The 14227-nt window shown below is 53.3% G+C and overlaps 1 protein-coding gene across 6 annotated transcripts in view; it reads right to left on the bottom strand.

Moving 5' to 3' along the window:
- THNSL2 (threonine synthase like 2) overlaps positions 1-14227 on the bottom strand; it is a 145662-nt gene that overhangs the window by 73325 nt on the left and 58110 nt on the right. The window contains exon 1 of one of the 6 annotated variants that reach the window (XM_073649151.1): positions 11847-11976. The exons of 4 other annotated variants lie outside the window; for them this stretch is intronic. In XM_073649151.1, coding sequence (XP_073505252.1) covers positions 11847-11886 — 40 coding nt within the window. In that variant the 5' untranslated portion in view covers positions 11887-11976. Of the gene's footprint in view, positions 1-11712; positions 11812-11846; positions 11977-14227 lie in introns of those variants that run through there. One more of the 6 variants, XM_073649153.1, reaches the window with a different exon arrangement.

Genomic DNA, 14227 nt, shown 5'->3' with positions numbered 1-14227 from the left:
CAGAAAGGGGCCCAGGATGAGAAATATTATATAAGAAAGGGGTCCAGGATGGGGATATTGTTTCAGGATGGAGAATATTATCACAGGAAGGGCCAAGGATGGAGGACATTATGGCAGGTAGGGGCCCAGGATGGTGAATATTATTACCGGAAGGGCCAGAATGGAGGTCATTATTATAGGACGGGGCACAGAGTTGGGAACATTATTACAGGAAGGGAGCAAGGATGAGGGACATTATGACAGGAAAGGGCCAATGATTGGAGACATTATGACAAAAAGGGGCCCAGGATGATGGGCATTATGGCATGGGGGGGGCAAACATGTAAGTCTTTATAGGATCTAGAACGCTACAAGGGCCGATACATCTGACCAACATGCAGGTGAGGGCCCGGGTCCAAATTTTGCAACGTGTCCCATCGTACTCTAGTTATGCTACTGTCTCTTATTTCAGACCAGATTAACCTTAATTTGTTTATGAATTTTCAGACCTCAGGTATGTCCTGTTCAGAAGTTGAAAAAGAACCAAAGCGAGGTTGATCCCCAAGATTGCAGAAGAACGGGGAAGTCTTAATAGATTCTTGATATTGATTGTTTAAAGTCCATTCATCTAAAGGCAGAAATTCCACCCAGTCAGACTGATGGTCAGAAATATGAAAATGAAGAAATTGTTTGAGTGTCTGATTGGCACGTTCATTCTGACCATTGTTCTCTGGGTGGTAGGCAAATAAAAAGGACAATTCCATTTTGATCTTTTCATAGTATGTCCTCCAGAATTTGGAAACAAACGTAGCTCCTCAATTGGAAACAATATTTTCTGGAATCCCATGTAGACGCACAATGTGCTTGATAAAATACACTGCTCAAAAAAATAAAGGGAACACTCAAATAACACATCCTAGATCTGAATGAATGAAATATTCTCATTGAATACTTTATTCTGACAACAAAATCACACAAAAATCATCAATGGAAATCAAATTTATTAACCAATGGAGGCCTGGATTTGGAGCCACCCCCAAAATTAAAGTGGAAAAACACACTACAGGCTGATCCAACTTTGATGTAATGTCCTTAAAACAAGTCAAAATGAGTCTCAGTATTGTGTGTGGCCTCCACGTGCCTGTATGGCCTCCCTACAACGCCTGGGCATGCTCCTGATGAGGCTCAGTATTGTGTGTGGCCTCCACGTGCCTGTATGACCTCCCTACAATGCCTGGGCATGCTCCTGATGAGGCTCAGTATTGTGTGTGGCCTCCACGTGCCTGTATGACCTCCCTACAACGCCTGGGCATGCTCCTGATGAGGTTGCGGATGGTCTACTGTGGGATCTCCTCCCAGATCTGGACAAAAGCATCCGCCAACTCCTGGACAGTCTGTGGTGCAACGTGACGTTGGTGGATGGAGCGAGACATGATGTCCCAGATGTGCTCAATCGGATTCAGGTCTGGGGAACGGGCGGGCCAGTCCATAGCTTCAATGCCTTCATCTTGCGGGAACTGCTGACACTCCAGCCACATGAGGTCTGGCATTGTCTTGCATTAGGATGAACCCAGGGCCAACCGCACCAGAATATGGTCTCACTAGGTGTCTGATGATTCATCTCGGTACCTAATGGCAGTCAGGCTACCTCTGGCGAGCACATGGAGGGCTGTGCAGCCCTCCAAAGAAATGCCACCCCACACCATTACTGACCCACTGCCAAACCGGTCATGCTGAAGGATGTTGCAGGCAGCAGATGGCTCTCCACGGCGTCTCCAGACTATGTTACGTTTGTCACATGTGCTCAGTGTGAACCTGCTTTCATCTGTGAAGAGCACAGGGCGCCAGTGGCGACTTTGCCAATCCTGGTGTTCTGTGGCAAATGCCAAGCGTCCTGCACGGTGTTGGGCTGTGAGCACAACCCCCATCTGTGGACATTGGGCCCTCATACCACCCTCATGGAGTCGGTTTCAAACTGTTTGGGCAGACACATGCACAATTGTGGCCTGCTGGAGGTCATTTTGCAGGGCTCTGGCAGTGCTCCTCCTGTTCCTCCTTGCACAAAGGCGGAGGTAGCGGTCGTGCTGCTGGGTTGTTGCCCTCCTACAGCCCCCTCCACGTCTCCTGGTGTACTGGCCTGTCTCCTGGTAGTGCCTCCAGCCTCTGGACACTACGCTGACAGACACAGCAAACCTTCTTGCCACAGCTCGCATTGATGTGCCATCTTGGATGAGCGGCACTACCTGAGCAACTTCTGTGGGTTGTAGAGTCCGTCTCATGCTACTGTAGCACCCTGAGGACTCGGCTGCTACAGGGGTATTGCACCTCACTCCAGAGGTGTGGTATTCCACTCCCGGGTAAGGATGGAGTGTGGGACTGAGCTCAGTAGGCTGCATGCACTACATACATCCCATTTCCGGGGGACAGAACTACGGTACTCCCACCAAGTAAATGTGCAGGTACGACAGCGTCTGTCCCTGGCTGGAGTGGGAAGGGGGGTGGAACATCCCAGTAGTGTAGGGGCAGATAGGGGAGGGGCTCTGGGCATAGAGATAGGAGCCCATTGGGTGCTGGTCACCTGGGCTCACACATAGAGGGAGTATATATGGTGGGCACCATCTTAGGACAGGGTCAGTCAGTCAGTCTGAGGAGAAGCTGAAGGAGAGTTCAGCCAGGAGGGCTGACTAGGAGCTGTGGCTCCGGCTGGGCCCAGCTCCAGGGCCAGGCTTGTAGTGGAGAGGAAGAAGGAAGGCCCAGAGACGCAGAAAAGAGGGAACCCTAAGATCCCAGAATTAAGCCAAAAGGGTGAAGGGTTGGCAGAAGAGGGCACCGGATCCCAAGCTGGCGGAGGCAAAAGTAACCCTTAACCAGGAACCGGAGGTCGTGGTCAAGTTTTGCCACGACCCTCACCACATCCACCAGGAAGGTACACCAAGAGTAGGGTCAGGAAAGCCAGAGAAGGTTTTACCGTAGAAGGCCCAAGGGAACCGGACAAAGGTGGATCCCTGGTGGGGACGGCCAGGAGAAAGAGAGTGAGAGGGAAGCTCAGGACCACGCTCCGGAACTGCCTGGGGGTTAGCCGAGTCCCGCACCTGGTGAATGCACTACGGCTCGGGTGGTCACTCCCGGCCGAAGTGACTAAAGCAACATCAGTGAGTAAAAACCCTGAAACTGCATCTCACGTCTCTGACTCTCCTTTCTGCACTACCACTACCTCCATCATCCGCACCAGCTGCCCTGAGGCCATACCCCTCCCGTTGGGGGTTATACCACCATTGCTGCACACATACTACCGGCCTCAGCGGACTGTTCTGCAGCGGCGGCCTTGTGACCGCAAATCAACGGGTGGCGTAGTCGACACAGAAACAACATCTACCAAGACTGCCACACACTTAGTTTGACACCCTGGGCACGGACCGGGTCACCGCCACAAGGACTACTACCCCCATCCAGATCCGGCTCCGGGTATCCCTTGAACATGGCCCAGGGGGTGCGTCAACTTTGGCGTAGTCGGCAGGATCACGTGCCCGCAACTACCGGGTACTGCGTGCCTGAAGAAAAATTTATCTGTACCGTAAGAAGAAGTCTCCCGCCGGTTCTGGAGGGTCCCCGCCATCGGACGCCATCTCGGATCGTTTCCCGCCGTTTGCCCGCCATCTGCAGTCTTTTCCCGCCGTCCACAGAGTTTCCCGCCACTGGGAGACGGTTCCCGCCATCTGAGACGATTTCCCGCCCTGGCAGAGCGGACGCCATTATGGGCGTGCCAGAGGGTGGTAAGAGACGACCTCCCATCGTGGGCCTGGTCCCAGAAGAGCGCCAAAGGCAAGGACCGCCCCCACCAGCAGAGACTGCAATGATTGAGATGTCCATCAGCGTGGGGGGACTGCCCCTGGAACTGACAATCACCAAGTTGCCCCAGGACCGCCCTCAGTGTGGGCGGATCAAGAACAAAAGAGTGAGGATGGGTGCAGCCTGGAGGAGTCTGGAGAGAACGCACCCGGAGATGGAGGGAGAGTCAGGCAGCACCGACCCGATGGTCAGGAGCCTGCTGCAGGCCGCCACCCCAGAAGGCCTGGTGGAGATCCTGGCACAGCTCCCCAAAGATCAGGAGCATGCACAGACCGCGCTGGAGGGCCTCGCACGGAGGATGGCCCAGGTGCAGCGAGAAACGCTGACTGAGTGGAGTAGGGAGATGGCCCAGCAGGCTGGAACCCGCCAGCGGAGCACGCCACCCGAGACGAGGCGTCTGACCGCCTCTGAGGATGGTGCAGGAGGAATGAAGGCCGGAGACGACGCTGTGGAAGGAGCTGAAGAGACGGAGGCAGGTAAAGGGGACGTCACTACCCCAAGCCTAGAAACCGTGAGCCTGCCCCAGCTCCCCGTCGCAGAGCCCGAAATTCCCCCTACAGTGCCCGTCGCTGCACCGCCACCGCTACAGACTAGGCCTCAAGTAGGCGCCGCGGCCACGCCCCCTGTGACGTCACGCGCCTCAACCCCGAGCGCGGCCAAGCAGGAGACGCCACCGGCCTGGTCGCAGGGCCGAGTACCCCCGGGCGCCGCAGTTCCAACAGAGCCCTCTATCTCCACCAAGTCACTGGCCTGGTCGCAAGGCCGAGTACCCCCGGGCGCCGCCGTCTCCACAGTGCCATTCACCTTTAAAGTGCCACCGGCCTGGTCGCAAGGCCTGGTGAATCCGGGCGCCGCTACCACCACCGCGCCCTCAACCTCCACTGTGCTACCCTTGGGTGAAGACCTGTTCACGCAACATACTTGCCCGGATGGGCAGCCCTTTGAGTGGCCACCAGAGTACCTCAATCTCCGACTCCGGAAGGAAAGACCCCTATGTGAGCCCCTGATCCCGGCTCCGGCGCCCGCCAAGATCACCCCACTCCCGTTGGAGGAGGCGCAGTTCGAATGGGACCCCACCGGCGAAAACCTCATGGGGTTCACCCAAGAGACCCGGGCGGCCGCAGCCCAGCGTGCGGAGTGCTGCCGACAACAACTGGAGGTCTTTCAGAGGGAACGGCGAGAGAGGCGGATCCGCGAGGAGCGGCTGCAGGTCCAGAGCGCGGAGCAGAAAAGCCGGACCCGGCGAGACCGCCGTGCGGCCCACGGTCCCCGCGCCACCGGGACTGTCATTAAGTTCCAACTGGAGCACGGTTGAGGCTTTATTAGGGATCACAGAACCCCCGGCGACGTCTTTGTCACCCGCAGGGACGTCGAGAGCCATCTGCCGGAGGGACACAGAGGTCGTGACCTCTACCTGGGTGATGAGGTCACCTTCACCCGGCATCAGTGTGCCAAAGGTCCATATGCTCTTCATGTGCACCGATTGACCGAGGAAGAGCTACAGAGCAAGAAGGATCAAGAGGACCCGGACGGGTTTGCAGGTTACCCGCAGGAAGGAGCAGGAGGACGCCGTTACTAAAGTACGGTACAGTGAAACTGTAAATTGTTACCCGTAAGGGTACAAGAACTGTTACCTGTAAAGTATAGTCCCCGTTGGGACCAGCAAACTGTTACCCGTGTGTCCCTATCCCTAACCAGGCTGAGGACTGTGAGCAGCCATCCCTTATCCCCACTGGCCGAGGACTGAGAGCGGCCATACCCTTGTATATAGTTGCGCTTCTTAAAGCGCCCCCTACTGGTTTTATAAGGAACTGTTTTCGTACTGTTGCACTTTTACCTGGTCACAAGTGCACAGTGGCCAGAAGAACAAGAACATTCTATAAGAAGAGTATTATATCAAAAAGGTCTTATAATATAAGAAGTTACCCGTAATGTTATGTTGCTGATAATGTTTATAATGTTTTATATATTCGTGTATGTTTTGAAAAATTTTGTATGTTTGCATGTTTTGCTCTTTTACAGCCCGAGGACGTGCTGTGATTTACCAGGGGGGAATGTAGCACCCTGAGGACTCGGCTGCTACAGGGGTATTGCACCTCACTCCAGAGGTGTGGTATTCCACTCCCGGGTAAGGATGGAGTGTGGGACTGAGCTCAGTAGGCTGCATGCACTACATACATCCCATTTCCGGGGGACAGAACTACGGTACTCCCACCAAGTAAATGTGCAGGTACGACAGCGTCTGTCCCTGGCTGGAGTGGGAAGGGGGGTGGAACATCCCAGTAGTGTAGGGGCAGATAGGGGAGGGGCTCTGGGCATAGAGATAGGAGCCCATTGGGTGCTGGTCACCTGGGCTCACACATAGAGGGAGTATATATGGTGGGCACCATCTTAGGACAGGGTCAGTCAGTCAGTCTGAGGAGAAGCTGAAGGAGAGTTCAGCCAGGAGGGCTGACTAGGAGCTGTGGCTCCGGCTGGGCCCAGCTCCAGGGCCAGGCTTGTAGTGGAGAGGAAGAAGGAAGGCCCAGAGACGCAGAAAAGAGGGAACCCTAAGATCCCAGAATTAAGCCAAAAGGGTGAAGGGTTGGCAGAAGAGGGCACCGGATCCCAAGCTGGCGGAGGCAAAAGTAACCCTTAACCAGGAACCGGAGGTCGTGGTCAAGTTTTGCCACGACCCTCACCACATCCACCAGGAAGGTACACCAAGAGTAGGGTCAGGAAAGCCAGAGAAGGTTTTACCGTAGAAGGCCCAAGGGAACCGGACAAAGGTGGATCCCTGGTGGGGACGGCCAGGAGAAAGAGAGTGAGAGGGAAGCTCAGGACCACGCTCCGGAACTGCCTGGGGGTTAGCCGAGTCCCGCACCTGGTGAATGCAGTACGGCTCGGGTGGTCACTCCCGGCCGAAGTGACTAAAGCAACATCAGTGAGTAAAAACCCTGAAACTGCATCTCACGTCTCTGACTCTCCTTTCTGCACTACCACTACCTCCATCATCCGCACCAGCTGCCCTGAGGCCATACCCCTCCCGTTGGGGGTTATACCACCATTGCTGCACACATACTACCGGCCTCAGCGGACTGTTCTGCAGCGGCGGCCTTGTGACCGCAAATCAACGGGTGGCGTAGTCGACACAGAAACAACATCTACCAAGACTGCCACACACTTAGTTTGACACCCTGGGCACGGACCGGGTCACCGCCACAAGGACTACTACCCCCATCCAGATCCGGCTCCGGGTATCCCTTGAACATGGCCCAGGGGGTGCGTCAACTTTGGCGTAGTCGGCAGGATCACGTGCCCGCAACTACCGGGTACTGCGTGCCTGAAGAAAAATTTATCTGTACCGTAAGAAGAAGTCTCCCGCCGGTTCCGGAGGGTCCCCGCCATCGGACGCCATCTCGGATCGTTTCCCGCCGTTTGCCCGCCATCTGCAGTCTTTTCCCGCCGTCCACGGAGTTTCCCGCCACTGGGAGACGGTTCCCGCCATCTGAGACGATTTCCCGCCCTGGCAGAGCGGACGCCATTATGGGCGTGCCAGAGGGTGGTAAGAGACGACCTCCCATCGTGGGCCTGGTCCCAGAAGAGCGCCAAAGGCAAGGACCACCCCCACCAGCAGAGACTTCAATGATTGAGATGTCCATCAGCGTGGGGGGACTGCCCCTGGAACTGACAATCACCAAGTTGCCCCAGGACCGCCCTCAGTGTGGGCGGATCAAGAACAAAAGAGTGAGGATGGGTGCAGCCTGGAGGAGTCTGGAGAGAACGCACCCGGAGATGGAGGGAGAGTCAGGCAGCACCGACCCGATGGTCAGGAGCCTGCTGCAGGCCGCCACCCCAGAAGGCCTGGTGGAGATCCTGGCACAGCTCCCCAAAGATCGGGAGCATGCACAGACCGCGCTGGAGGGCCTCGCACGGAGGATGGCCCAGGTGCAGCGAGAAACGCTGACTGAGTGGAGTAGGGAGATGGCCCAGCAGGCTGGAACCCGCCAGCGGAGCACGCCACCCGAGACGAGGCGTCTGACCGCCTCTGAGGATGGTGCAGGAGGAATGAAGGCCGGAGACGACGCTGTGGAAGGAGCTGAAGAGACGGAGGCAGGTAAAGGGGACGTCACTACCCCAAGCCTAGAAACCGTGAGCCTGCCCCAGCTCCCCGTCGCAGAGCCCGAAATTCCCCCTACAGTGCCCGTCGCTGCACCGCCACCGCTACAGACTAGGCCTCAAGTAGGCGCCGCGGCCACGCCCCCTGTGACGTCACGCGCCTCAACCCCGAGCGCGGCCAAGCAGGAGACGCCACCGGCCTGGTCGCAGGGCCGAGTACCCCCGGGCGCCGCAGTTCCAACAGAGCCCTCTATCTCCACCAAGTCACTGGCCTGGTCGCAAGGCCGAGTACCCCCGGGCGCCGCCGTCTCCACAGTGCCATTCACCTTTAAAGTGCCACCGGCCTGGTCGCAAGGCCTGGTGAATCCGGGCGCCGCTACCACCACCGCGCCCTCAACCTCCACTGTGCTACCCTTGGGTGAAGACCTGTTCACGCAACATACTTGCCCGGATGGGCAGCCCTTTGAGTGGCCACCGGAGTACCTCAATCTCCGACTCCGGAAGGAAAGACCCCTATGTGAGCCCCTGATCCCGGCTCCGGCGCCGCCAAGATCACCCCACTACCGTTGGAGGAGGCGCAGTTCGAATGGGACCCCACCGGCGAAAACCTCATGGGGTTCACCCAAGAGACCCGGGCGGCCGCAGCCCAGCGTGCGGAGTGCTGCCGACAACAACTGGAGGTCTTTCAGAGGGAACGGCGAGAGAGGCGGATCCGCGAGGAGCGGCTGCAGGTCCAGAGCGCGGAGCAGAAAAGCCGGACCCGGCGAGACCGCCGTGCGGCCCACGGTCCCCGCGCCACCGGGACTGTCATTAAGTTCCAACTGGAGCACGGTTGGGGCTTTATTAGGGATCACAGAACCCCCGGCGACGTCTTTGTCACCCGCAGGGACGTCGAGAGCCATCTGCCGGAGGGACACAGAGGTCGTGACCTCTACCTGGGTGATGAGGTCACCTTCACCCGGCATCAGTGTGCCAAAGGTCCATATGCTCTTCATGTGCACCGATTGACCGAGGAAGAGCTACAGAGCAAGAAGGATCAAGAGGACCCGGACGGGTTTGCAGGTTACCCGCAAGAAGGAGCAGGAGGACGCCGTTACTAAAGTACGGTACAGTGAAACTGTAAATAGTTACCCGTAAGGGTACAAGAACTGTTACCTGTAAAGTATAGTCCCCGTTGGGACCAGCAAACTGTTACCCGTGTGTCCCTATCCCTAACCAGGCTGAGGACTGTGAGCAGCCATCCCTTATCCCCACTGGCCGAGGACTGAGAGCGGCCATACCCTTGTATATAGTTGCGCTTCTTAAAGCGCCCCCTACTGGTTTTATAAGGAACTGTTTTCGTACTGTTGCACTTTTACCTGGTCACAAGTGCACAGTGGCCAGAAGAACAAGAACATTCTATAAGAAGAGTATTATATCAAAAAGGTCTTATAATATAAGAAGTTACCCGTAATGTTATGTTGCTGATAATGTTTATAATGTTTTATATATTCGTGTATGTTTTGAAAAATTTTGTATGTTTGCATGTTTTGCTCTTTTACAGCCCGAGGACGTGCTGTGATTTACCAGGGGGGAATGTAGCACCCTGAGGACTCGGCTGCTACAGGGGTATTGCACCTCACTCCAGAGGTGTGGTATTCCACTCCCGGGTAAGGATGGAGTGTGGGACTGAGCTCAGTAGGCTGCATGCACTACATACATCCCATTTCCGGGGGACAGAACTACGGTACTCCCACCAAGTAAATGTGCAGGTACGACAGCGTCTGTCCCTGGCTGGAGTGGGAAGGGGGGTGGAACATCCCAGTAGTGTAGGGGCAGATAGGGGAGGGGCTCTGGGCATAGAGATAGGAGCCCATTGGGTGCTGGTCACCTGGGCTCACACATAGAGGGAGTATATATGGTGGGCACCATCTTAGGACAGGGTCAGTCAGTCAGTCTGAGGAGAAGCTGAAGGAGAGTTCAGCCAGGAGGGCTGACTAGGAGCTGTGGCTCCGGCTGGGCCCAGCTCCAGGGCCAGGCTTGTAGTGGAGAGGAAGAAGGAAGGTCCAGAGACGCAGAAAAGAGGGAACCCTAAGATCCCAGAATTAAGCCAAAAGGGTGAAGGGTTGGCAGAAGAGGGCACCGGATCCCAAGCTGGCGGAGGCAAAAGTAACCCTTAACCAGGAACCGGAGGTCGTGGTCAAGTTTTGCCACGACCCTCACCACATCCACCAGGAAGGTACACCAAGAGTAGGGTCAGGAAAGCCAGAGAAGGTTTTACCGTAGAAGGCCCAAGGGAACCGGACAAAGGTGGATCCTTGGTGGGGACGGCCAGGAGAAAGAGAGTGAGAGGGAAGCTCAGGACCACGCTCCGGAACTGCCTGGGGGTTAGCCGAGTCCCGCACCTGGTGAATGCAGTACGGCTCGGGTGGTCACTCCCGGCCGAAGTGACTAAAGCAACATCAGTGAGTAAAAACCCTGAAACTGCATCTCACGTCTCTGACTCTCCTTTCTGCACTACCACTACCTCCATCATCCGCACCAGCTGCCCTGAGGCCATACCCCTCCCGTTGGGGGTTATACCACCATTGCTGCACACATACTACCGGCCTCAGCGGACTGTTCTGCAGCGGCGGCCTTGTGACCGCAAATCAACGGGTGGCGTAGTCGACACAGAAACAACATCTACCAAGACTGCCACACACTTAGTTTGACACCCTGGGCACGGACCGGGTCACCGCCACAAGGACTACTACCCCCATCCAGATCCGGCTCCGGGTATCCCTTGAACATGGCCCAGGGGGTGCGTCACTACCACGAGTGTGAAAGCACAACCAACATTCAAAAGTGACCAAAACATCAGCCAGAAAGCATTGGTACTGAGATGTGGTCTGTGGTTCCCACCTACAGAACCACTCCTTTATTGAGGGTGTCTTGATAATTGCAAGTAATTTCCATCTATTGTCTATTCCATTTGCACAACAGCATGTGAAATTGATTGTCAATCAGTGTTGCTTCCTAAGTGGACAGTTTGATTTCACAGAAGTTTGATTTACTTGGAGTTATATTCTGTTGTTTAAGTGTTCCCTTTATTTTTTTGAGCAGTGTACTTACTTGAGGTTTGAGAGTTACGCAACACAGACAAAGGTACAATATGGCACGGTTTGCTAAATCTGTCCACAACCTAAAAAACTGTCTTCCTTTCTGAGGGTGGGAGGTCAGTAATGAAGTCCATGAAGAGGTGGACCCGAGGACTTTTCAAAGTAGGAAAGGGCTGGAGGAGTCTGGCGGGACAGGTATGGGGCATTTTGGCTCCGGCACAAATTTCTCAAGCGTACACATATTCCTTACAATCTCAAAATATAGCTGGCCACCAAAAACACCTGGCCACAAGTCAAAGAGTATTATTAATCCCAGGGTGACCTGCAAAAAGTGAGTAATGGGATTCCTGTAGGACTCACAAATGGAACTGAAGAGGAACATACACTTTTTGGGTGGGGATATTACCAGGGCAAATTCTCAGAATCTTCTCTAAAAATAATATAGAAATATTAGAGGACCCACTTGTGTCTAAACGCAGGCTACACGTAGCAATAGAAACCATATATGTGAATGTGTGTGTATATATATATATATATATATATATATATATATATATATATATATATACCTTGAGACATAGCGTGCCTGTAGAAAAACAGAGGAGGTTAAGGAGCACACAAGAACCTTGACGCACATTTCACCAACACTAGGCTTTGTCAGGAGGAATAGCTAAGTTAAAATTTGGGGGCAATTTGTACATCTCACCCATGCGTAGCAAATCCACTTGCACCTCAGCAGGATGCCCGACTCCTGGTGTTGCCACAAACAGACGAGAAGCAACAATTTTGCAGAACCATAGGGAAATACCTGTGCACCTAGGTGGTTATGTCCAAGCTCACCTAAGCACTGGCGTGTTCTAGCGGCAGTTGCCTTCAGCATGCACGCATCTGATGTTGATGGAAGTGAGCCACCCCAATCTGAATGTGCTCCTCAAGATAATAGCTAGACAAGTCCTTGGTGGAGATGCAGAGTCAGCAGTCGGTTGCTAGTGAGTTGGCAGCATTGAGAGTCAAGGAAAGAGAACTGCACCAACATATCCTTAATTTGGTCTTAAAGTCCAGTACGAAACTGCTACAATACTATTATACTGCTCCCTATGTACAAGGATATAACTACAATAATACTGCTCCTATGTACAAGAATATAACTACTATAATACTGCTCCCTATGTACAAGAATATAACTACTATAATACTGACCCCTATGTACAAGAATATAACTTATTATAATACTGCCCCTATGTACAAGAATACAACTACTATAATACTGCCCCTATGTACAAGGATATAACTACTATAATACTGCCCCCTATATACAAGAATAGAACTACTATAATACTGCCCCTATGTACAAGAATATAACTACTATAATACTGCCCCTATGTACAAGAATATAACTACTATAATACTGCTCCTATGTACAAGAATATAACTACTATAATACTGCTCCTATGTACAAGAATATAACTACTATAATACTGCCCCCTGTAGCATCGGCGTCTCTGCCTCCTGCCCGGCATAGATGCCGTCCCCCTTACCGCCGCGGTCCTGCTCTGGCGTCTTCTGGCCTCCCTGCAGCTGCTGCTGGTGCACGCAGCTTCCCTGGCTCTGTGCTTAGGGCGCGCGCACTTCCTCCCTCTTAAAGGGACCACGCGTGCCGTCCTAAATGTCCCCGGCCAATGGCTGGAGGACTTCCCCTATAAAAGGCACCTCCTCCAATATGGAGGTGCCCGTGCAAGGTTGTAGCTTTGTGTGTTATACTCTGCTTCAGCCCTCAGGTCCCGCTGCCAGCCAGACTACAAGTCCAGCCAGCCAGACTACAAGTCCAGTCCGCCATCTGGACTACTAGTCCAGTCCGTCTGCTTGTCTACTTTCCAGCCCGACAGTCTGCCTACTGCCAGTCCGCCAGTCTGTCTATGGGCTCTGTCCACCTGCTTACCTGGAAGCACCTGCCCGTTACTTGCCGTGCCTGCCAGCCCGCTTACCTAGAAGCACCTGCCTGTTACCTGCCGTGCCTACCAGCCAGCCTACCTGGAGGCTCCTGCCCGTTACCTGCCGTGCCTGCCAGCCCGCTTACCTAGAAGCACCTGCCTGTTACCTGCCGTGCCTACCAGCCAGCCTACCTGGAGGCTCCTGCCTGTTACCTGCCGTGCCTACCAGCCAGCCTACCTGGAGGCTCCTGCCTGTTACCTGCCGTGCCTGCCAGTCCGTGTGCCTGGATCACCCGTCAGCCTGCCTGCCGTGCTCATCTGCTGTACCGGTCAGTCCCTGCCTTCTGACCCGTGGGAGTCATCTGCTCTCATACAAGGTCGGTCCCCAGAGTAGCACCTGGTCCCTCTGCTCGGTCTCTCTCTGGTCACGGAGTCGATTGAGCCGCCATACGACCTTGGTCGGTCCGAGTTGATACCTAGTTATGCCCCTCTGGTCCCTCCTTGCACCGCAGCACAGAGGTTCCACCACCCGGATCCGTAACAACTACTATAATACTGCCCCTATGTACAAGAATATAACTACTATAATACTGCCCCCTATATACAAGAATATAACTACTATAACACTGCCCCCTATGTACAAGAATATAACTACTATAATACTTCCCCTATATACAAGAATATAACTACTATAATACTGTCCCCTATGTACAAGAATATAACTACTATAATACTGCCCCTATGTACAAGAATATAACTACTATAATTCTGCCCCTATGTACAAGAATATAACTACTATAATTCTGCCCCTATATACAAGAATATAACTACTATAATTCTGCCCCTATATACAAGAATATAACTACTATAATACTGTCCCCTATGTACAAGAATATAACTACTATAATACTGTCCCCTATGTACAAAAATATAACTACTATAATACTGCCCCTATATACAAGAATATAACTACTATAATACTGCCCCCTATGTACAAGAATATAACTACTATAATACTGCCCCTATGTACAAGAATATAACTACTATAATACTGCCCTTATGTACAAGGATATAACTACTATAATACTGCTCCTATGTATAAGAATATAACTACTATAATTCTGCCCCTATATACAAGAATATAACTACTATAATACTGTCCCCTATGTACAAGAATATAACTACTATAATACTGTCCCCTATGTACAAAAATATAACTACTATAATACTGCCCCTATATACAAGAATATAACTACTATAATACTGCCCCCTATGTACAAGAATATAACT

Source organism: Phyllobates terribilis, unplaced genomic scaffold (assembly GCF_046119375.1).
Source record: "Phyllobates terribilis strain yellow unplaced genomic scaffold, ASM4611937v1 Scaffold_1__5_contigs__length_1240528914, whole genome shotgun sequence".
Taxonomy (NCBI): domain Eukaryota; kingdom Metazoa; phylum Chordata; class Amphibia; order Anura; family Dendrobatidae; genus Phyllobates; species Phyllobates terribilis.
The sequence above is the reverse complement of the archived record's forward strand: the minus strand, read 5'-3'. Positions and strand labels throughout refer to the sequence as shown.